This window comes from Lynx rufus, unplaced genomic scaffold (genome assembly GCF_022079265.1).
Source record: "Lynx rufus isolate CCGP_SWC_20201006 ecotype Redwood Valley unplaced genomic scaffold, mLynRuf1.p SCAF_4, whole genome shotgun sequence".
NCBI classification, from domain to species: Eukaryota; Metazoa; Chordata; class Mammalia; order Carnivora; family Felidae; genus Lynx; species Lynx rufus.
In genome coordinates this window covers 17,545,282-17,554,075 of record NW_025814856.1, presented here as the reverse complement: position 1 = coordinate 17,554,075, position 8,794 = coordinate 17,545,282, and the positions used below count along the sequence as shown (strand labels likewise).

Genomic DNA, 8,794 nt, shown 5'->3' with positions numbered 1-8,794 from the left:
GCTCCTGCCCCGCCCGCGCGAAAGTGGGTGAAAGGTTGGCGGTGCCAGCGCTGCGGCTGGTGCAGTGGAGCAGGGCAGGCCCGGAACAGACTGACACAGTGCCGGCCAGACGGACGGACCATGGCAGACGAGGCGAAGCCTATCAGCCCACTCAAGAACCTGCTGGCCGGCGGCTTTGGCGGCATGTGCCTGGTGTTTGTGGGGCACCCGCTGGACACCGTCAAGGTGCGAGGAGACTGGGGCGCGCGCGGGCTGGAGGGAGGAGGCTCCGGCCAGGCGCAGAAAGCAGCGTCTCCCACGAGGCGCAGCCCGGGGCAGAAGCGGGGCCTGTGGGAGCTTCCGTGAGAAGTCCAGGGAATCTCCCTTTCGTTATTTTTGGGGGTCGCAGAGAAGCTGTTCTTCGCTCCTCAAAGAGTCATACAGCGCAGAGGGAGCAGACTCTAACCGTCCACCAAGGGCTCTGATTTAAAGTTCTCGGTCCGGCATTGCGCCACCTCTTTGGGGATAGGAAAGAAAAAGCACCTGCCCAAAGCTCTGATTGCAGCAAACCTTACAACATTACCAGCAGGATTGAAACAGGTCACCTGTTAAAGCCCTCCTCAGAAAGAGAGCTAGACAGAGGTACAATTATTCTAGAGATGTCTTTTGACACATTCCTATGGGGCCAAAGTGCCCCCATCATTTCCTTCTCACTTTCCCACCCCAGAGAGGAGGTTGGCCATCTTCAGCCTATCACCTCACATAAGCCTGATAGGCCTCCGGTGGGAAGTGATCATATCCTCAGGGATAAGCTCCTTCCAAGAAAAGCAGGTGACTGACTTCGCCCAGGGCCGCGTTGATCCTGACAACTCCAGGTGAGGAAGCCATGGTCAAACTGAGGCTTTGGGAAGGAGGAAACTCATTAGGGCTTGTTCGCTGGTCTTCCTCACATCTTGCTTCAGTTCTTTCCCCTGCAGCACATTCAGCAAGACCTGCCTGGAGACCAAAGTCCATGCCCTGTGACTTAGCATTCAGAACTTTATCCTAGTTTTCTACGCTTATTTCTGGACACACATTTGGAGGAAATTGACAGATCGTGTCCAGGGTGGGCCTGTGGGGAGCCAACATGAGTCTTACAGGGTGGGAAGTCTGTGTAGGGGACTTAAGACTAGTATGAGAGAATTGTCTGGCCTCTCTTCCTATACTTGATCCATGTAGCCAGATATCTTGTAAGTTCGAGGCATTTGGGACCTCTCTTAAAACAAAACCCTCACTTGCTGCCTTATACAAGTATTGCTCTTACTTCTGTATCCTCTTGCCCTTCTTCCCCACAGATGTTACTCTCAGGAAGGGCTCAGTGATCTCTGTACTAAAGTGTAAATGACTGAAAATGTTCCCTGGCATTTTTAATAGCCAAAAAGCCGCTTTTTAGCTTAAAACCACAAATTGCTGATTGCAGTCCTTTTGACCTCAGAGAGGCACATGGGTTCCAGTCAAAGCCTGGCCTAGGGGCACCTTCAGAGGTCCAAGGTGACTAGCTGTTGCCTAAGAAGGCAAGAACTGCAGCACTTCAGAGTTGGAGCTTGGAAAGGCTGTGTGGTAGGTGGTAAAGGGCTGGCTGAGTTCTGACTGGAGAAGTGGAGAACCCAGACATTCTGGGCAGGGGAAGAGCAGAAGTGAAGGCAGATACTGGCTTGGCAGTGGGAATCAGGCTGTAAAATAAGATCAGCCATGGAGTACTTTAATGTTCTTGCTGGCTTGGATGGTTGACGTCATGATGGAACAGGTGTGAAATCTATACAGAATCACAGAAAGGTATCACTCAGAAGTTTTGATCCATCTCTCCCTCCTTACCGAGCTAGGGAGGTTGTGCCTGATTATGGAGGATCTGAAAGCCAATAAAAGGGATTTCAGATGTCAAGCAGTTCTGTTTTACATTTCTACTATTCTGTCCTATAAACTCCTCAGACTTGCATGGACTCTCCATTGCCTAGAAAGTGATTTCCTTATTGTGACATGTAAGGCCCTAACAAATATAAGAATAAGAGATTCTAAAGAAACAGAGGAAGAGCAGGGCGAAAATGGTGTTTTGAAAAGGTTAGTATGATAGCACCATGAGAAGGACTTGGAAGCAGAAGGACTCTGAGCAGGAAAAACAGCCAGGAAGTAGACTGCAGAAGTAACTGGATGTATCAGTTATCTATCGCATTATAACAACTTACCCTAAAATTTAGTGATACGAAACAATAACATTCATTAACTCTCATAGTCTTTCTGAGGCAGGGTTTTGGGAGCAGCTTAGGTGGATACTCTGGCTTAGGGTTGTTTGTGAGGTTGCAGATGTTGGCTGGCATCCAGGATGAATAAAGAACTCTTGCAACTCAATAAAAAGACAAATAGCCCAATTGAAAAATGGGCAAAGGACTTAATGAATAAATATTAGACAAGCTTATAGAGACAGTAGATAAGTGATTGCAAGGGGCTTAGAGGAGCAAGGAATAGAGAGTAACTAGTAATGGTGTGGAGTTTCTTTTTGTGGTGATGAAAATGTTCTAAGTTGATTGTAATGAAGGTTGCACAACTCAAAATACTAAAAACCATTGAACTGTGCACTTTAAAAGGGTGAATTTTATGGTATGGAAATTATATCTTAAAAAGCTGTTGAGAAAAAGTACTGAACCAGGGTGCCTGGCTGACTCAATCGCTAGAGCATATGACTCTTGATTTTTGGGTCTTGAGTTTGAACACCATGTTGGGTGTAGAGATTACTTAAATTGCTTAAATTACCCAAAGACAGTGCCCTCCCCCCCCCCCCAAAAAAAAGATGTTGTATGGGACTACACTCATCTTAAGGATTGGCTTCCACGTGGTTCATTCCATGCTGGCAAGTTGGTGCTGGCTCTTGTCAGGAGACCTTCTTTCTTCCATACATGGCCTCTCTAAGCTACTTGAGTGTCCTTATAACATGGTGACTGACTTCCCCCAAAGCAGATAACCTGAGATAGAGCCAGGCAGAAGCTGGCCTTTTTGTCACCTAGCCTTGGAAGTCATATAGCCTCAATACCACCATACTCTACTTGATAGAAGTAAGTTGGCTGAGTCTGGCCCACATTCAAGGGGAGTGAATTAGGACTTAAATTTGAAGGGGAAAGAGCATCAAGGAATTAGTGGACATAATTGAAAACCACTATACTGGGTAAGAATGGGTTAGGACTTGGCCTAGGAAAGGACTCAGACAGAGGAAGAAATTAGGATTCTGGAAGCATCTTGAAGGACCACTCCAATAGACTTGGTGCCCATGTCAGTAAGAGTAGGGAGAGCAATAGGAAGTAGTCAGAGGTGATGCTATGGTTTCAAATCCTGAGGTAGCTAGGTCGCTCTGGCACAACTGGAACATTCATCAGGAAGGTGAGATTCCAGAGGTGATTTGAGTAGGGAGATCTTTACTTGGAAGTTGGAAGTATAGCCCTAAAGATGGGAGAGAAGGTCTGGAGATGGCCAAGTGATAGTCATCACTGAGTAGCAGCTGAAGCCCTGCAATCTGAGTTTTCTGAATGGGATCATGGACCACATGGGTAGGGTGCTAAGCCTGAAGAATGCCCGGAGTAGAAAAGGAGACAAAGGAGGGAGTTCTAAGAAGGGAGGTTTCAAGAAGAGACATTTTGAAGCACTGTATATATCAAAAGGTCAAGAAGGATGAGGATCAGCAGAAGTGGGATTAAATCCACCTTACTCCAGGGGTGCCTGGGTGGCTCAGTTGGTTAAGCGGTTGGTTAACCAGGGGTGCCTGGGTGGCTCAGTTGGTTAACTCTTGATTTTGGCTCAGGTCATGCTCTCATGGTTCGTGAATTTGAGCCCCATGTCAGGCTCACACTGGCAGTGCAGATCCTGCTTAGGATTCTATCTCTCCTCTTTCTGCCCCTCCCCAGCTTGCACTCTCCTTCTCTCTCAAAATAAATTTACAAATTTTTAAATACATTTAAAAAATCCACCTTACTCCAGAATGCTTTTGTGGAGTGCCTTACCTAACCACCAGCATGCCACCACAAATAGGAAGCTGGTCATAACTATTGGCATATCACTTGAACTCTGTAAACCCAGCCTTCTTATCTGTAAACTGGGAATACCTATCCCATTGGGTCATTGTGGGATCCATTAGGTAAGAAATAAGTGGTGGAAGTGACTAGATGAAGGGAAAAAAAGGCATGCTACTAATGACATGTGAGTACAGAGTTTGAATAAATTGGAGGAAAGAGAAGTCTGAATGTAGCAGGTTAAGCAAGTGCCAAAGACATGTACACAGGCACAACTATTCTCTGTTCAGAGTTTGGCAAGCAGTTCTGTTTCTGGGAGATGATTGTGTTTTAACTTCTGGTTTCAGGTCCGACTGCAGACACAGCCCCCAAGTTTGCCTGGACAGCCACCCATGTATTCTGGGACCTTTGACTGTTTCCGGAAGACACTTGTTAGAGAGGTATGGTATCTAGGTGTTGGGCATTCCTCTTACTCAGAGGACCACATTCACAGAGTTGGTTTGTTGCTTCCCTGGGGGGATAGGGTGTCTTTCTGTTGGAGGGCTAGCCCACAGCTGCGGCTCTCTCACTGTGCCATCCCATGCCCTCCTGTTGTTGCTCTGGACTCTTTGATGGTTCCAGCTGCTGTTTTATATGGATGACTAAAGCTAACAAAATGGTTTTCTCATTTGCAAGGCAGAATTCAGGGTGCTTAGGTGTCACCCAGATAAAGAAGGGAGACTGCTAAGTGATGGATTAAGCCTTGGGGGAGAAGTTGTCCCCAGGGTTCCCACAGGATCCATGCCCAAGATGGTGCTGCCTTTTTTTCTTTAAGGCATTCTTTCTTTCATCTGTGCTTCCCAGAGCTGAGTCTCATCGGTGTCCCATTGAGGCTTTAGGCTTTGGATCTGCCCCATATCCTCTGCGCTGGTGGAAGGAAGGCAGGGTTTACATGCCTCTTGGTCAAGGAACACTGAGCATCTGTTAGGTGGCTTGGCAGTGTGCTGGGTCATGGGGGCCTGGTGAGAATGGCTTGTACAAACTCAACTCCCTGCAGGGTTGAATAGGTTTCCTTCGTCCATATGCATGCACATCCTTGGTTTTTGCTGTGCTAAACTGACCTCTCTGCTTTCTGAAACTGCCAGAGGTCTTGGCTCTGCTGCGTGGAAGTGGGTGGGCCAGGATGGTGGAAGGAAGGCTAGCCAGGAGGCAAGGGCTTAGTTAGGCCCTTAGGACTTGGACTTGCTTTTCAGCCCCGGCAGGGAGCTGTAGGCTTTGGAACGACTTTGTCACATGCTGCTTTTGTAGATCCTCCTCAGAACCTTCTCTTCCGCCTTCACTCTTTACTGTTTTCTGCCTTTGCACTTTGTCCTCAGACAGTCTGCTTACAGGTTGTGACAATGTTAGACCTTTGCAGGACCCAGGAGTGCCGACTGGTACAGTTGTGCCCCTTTAGTTCAGGAAAGAAGATTGGTTGTGAGTGCCCAGGATCTGCAGAGAGACAGGTTCTCCAGCCTGTGTCCGTGGACTCTCCAGGTGTGGAGCACCACCCTATTTCTCCTGCGGTTCTATCTTAAGCAGCAACTATAGGGGCACCTGGGTGGCACAGTTGGTTGAGCGTCCGACTTCGGCTCAGGTCATGATCTCGCGGTTCGTGAGTTTGAGCCCCACGTTGGACTCTGTGCTGACAGCTTGGAGCCTGGAGCCTGCTTCGGTTTCTGTCTGTCTGTCTGTCTCCCTCTCTCTCTGCCCCTTCCCCACTTGTGCTTTGTCTCTCGCTGGCTCTCAAAAATGAATAAACGTTAAAAAAAAAAATGTAAAAGTGGGAATGCAAGCTGGTGCAGCCACTCTGGAAAATAGTATGGAGGTTCCTCAAAAAACTAAAAATAGGGGCGCCTGGGTGGCGCAGTCGGTTAAGCGTCCGACTTCAGCCAGGTCACGATCTCACGGTCCGGGAGTTCGAGCCCCGCGTCAGGCTCTGGGCTGATGGCTCGGAGCCTGGAGCCTGCTTCCGATTCTGTGTCTCCCTCTCTCTCTGCCCCTCCCCCGTTCATGCTCTGTCTCTCTCTGTCCCAAAAATAAATAAACGTTGAAAAAAAAAATTAAAAAAAAAAAAAAAAACAAACTAAAAACAGAATTACCCTATGACCCAGCAATTGCACTATTAGGCATTTATCCAAGGGATATAGGTGTGCTGTTTCGAAGGGACACCTGCACCCCCATGTTTATAGCAACACTATCAACAATAACCAAAGTATGGAAAGAGCCCAAATGTCCATCGATGGATGAACGGATAAAGAAGATGTGGTATATATATACAATGGAGTATTACTCAGCAATCAAGAAGAATGAAATCTTGCCATTTGCAACTACATGGATGGAACTGGAGGGTATTATGCTAAGTGAAGTTAGTCAGAGAAAGACAAAAATCATATGACTTCACTCATATGAGGACTTTAAGAGACAAAACAGATGAACATAAGGGAAGGGAAACAAAAATAATGTAAAAACAGGGAGGGGGACAAAACAAGAGACTCATGGAGAACAAACAGGGTTACAGGAGGGGTTGTGGGGGGGGGGGATGGGGTAAATGGGTAAGGGGCACTAAAGAATCTACTCCTGAAATCATTGTTGCGCTATATGCTAATTTGGATATAAATTTTTAAAAATACAAAATTAAATTTAAAAAGTGTAAAACAAAATGAGCAACTATAACATTTGTTTTTAAAATTATTCTTTATTTTGTATTAAAGTGATACAAGCACTTGGGTTTGTTACTGAAAGGCTTGTAACAAAGTAGCAAAATGATTTATCCACCTCTTCTCCAGAGGTAATTTTTTTCAGCTTTTCCAGTTGTTTATGCTGTTTCTACCTAAAAAAATATACATTTACAACTATATTTAATACACTTTTTATATGTGTTAGCTACCTATTTGTGGTAGATGATTTTAAGTCTCACATTTCTTTTTTAATGCTTTTTAAAAAATATTTATTAAACTTTTTTTTAATGTTTATTTATTTTTGAGAGAGAGAGAGCACAAGTGGAAGAGGGGCAGCAAGAGAGGGAAACACAGAATCTGAAGCAGGCTCCAGGCTCTGAGCTGTCAGCACAGAGCCCTATGCGGGGCCCAAACTCACAAACCGCGAGATCATGACCTGAGCTGAAGTCAGATGCTTGACAGACTAAGCCACCCAGGTGCCCCTATTTATCTATTTTGAGAGAGAGGAAAAAGCACACACATGCGCACACACAGGGGAGTGGCTGAGAGAGAGAACCCCAAGCAGGCCCCGCGCTGTCAGCACAAAGCCCAATGTAGGGCTTGAACTCAAACCGTGAGATTGTGACCTGAGCCTAAACCAAGAGTTACACTTAACCAACTGAGCCACCCAGGTGCCCCTAGTCTTACATTTCTTTATGCCCTTTCTGCCCTGCCTGTATAGTTTTATCATATGTTGTGGTTTAATTCAATTTACTGTTTTCATGATTACAACTTTATATATTTTTTTCCTCTTAAGTAATATAGTATGATGCGCATTTTATTTCTTGTGTGACTTTTTGTTTTTCTTGAGGTTAGGTAAAATAATTGTGTCAGTTTCTTTTGCTTGTGTTTCTTTGAATTGCTGTCTTGGTTATCTTGTACCTAAGAAAGCTCTGTGGAGTACCTTTCTGTTTGGTTTTCCACACTGCCTAAACAGTTGTAATCTGTTCTTCCACTGTGAGTTGTTTTGCTTTGTTTTTTTTGTTTTTTGTTTTTTTTGGGAAACTTCCCTTCTGGGGTCCTCTATCCTCATACTCTTGTGTGGACTGGCTTCTTTCCAGGCCCACAGTACCCAACGCCATCCCAGAAGCCTCCTTTACCTCTCTTGGGCTCAACCCTTGGTCTCCTGGGTCCCAAATCTTTTTCCCTGGTTACGAACCTCATTTGGTTGGGATATCTGTTTGTCTGTTTATTGGCTACTGGCATAGTTGATTTTATCACAAACTACATGAGTGAAAATTGATGTGCAGTCTTACTATTGTTTCTAATAATAAAAACCCTATATCTTAGTACTTGGAAAATACAAAAATTTCTTAATTACCTGTCATCTCACTCTGAGGAAGTCAGATCACATTATACATCTTATCTTCTAGCCTGCCTTTTTAGTGGTCTCTAAGTAGACTTAATAGCATCTTCTCATGTTACAGTATGATTTAATGGCCGTGTGATAGTCCATTTATGGAATTCCCATCATTTGTCTTGTTAATCTCCTATTTGGGAGTTTTTTGGATTATTCCAAAATTTTGGGAGCTTATAAATGCCTAATGTCATTCTCTTTTTACATCTCTGAGTATTTTCTTAGAATAAACTTCTAGACACAGAATTTCCTGATGAAAGGGCATGCTGCATATTGCCAGATTGCTTTCCAGAATAAAAGCTGTTTCTGGTTTCTTCAGCAGTGTATAAAAGGACAACTATTTCTGGGGGTTTCTTCCTTTTGTTTTTTTTTTTTAAGTTTATTTATTTTGAGAGAGAGAGAGAAAGAGATGCAGGAGGAGAGAGAGAGAATGCCAAGCAGGCTCTGCACCATCAGCACAGAACCCAAGGCAGGACTCAAACTCATGAACTGTGACATCATGACCTGAGCTGAAACCAAGAATTGGACACTTAATCGACTGAGCCACCCAGGCTCCCAGGGGTTTTTCTTCCTTTTGAAAGTTCTCTTCACACGGAGAAGAGGTGAAGGAAGGAAGCCACAGTTTAGAGGACACAGTACGTTACTGTTTCAGCGGTATAAAGGGTACTTGTGTCTATAAACAGCTT

The 8,794-nt window shown here is 45.1% G+C and overlaps 1 protein-coding gene across 3 annotated transcripts in view; it reads left to right on the top strand.

Annotated features, from left to right (window-relative positions):
• SLC25A20 (solute carrier family 25 member 20) overlaps positions 1-8,794 on the top strand; it is a 30,538-nt gene continuing 21,744 nt past the window's right edge. For 2 of the 3 annotated variants that reach the window (XM_047096729.1, XM_047096730.1), the window contains exons 1-2: positions 1-225; positions 4,361-4,453. In XM_047096729.1, the coding sequence (XP_046952685.1) occupies positions 121-225; positions 4,361-4,453 (198 nt within the window). In that variant the 5' untranslated portion in view covers positions 1-120. Of the gene's footprint in view, positions 226-706; positions 855-4,360; positions 4,454-8,794 lie in introns of all 3 variants that reach the window. The other variant, XM_047096731.1, reaches the window with a different exon arrangement.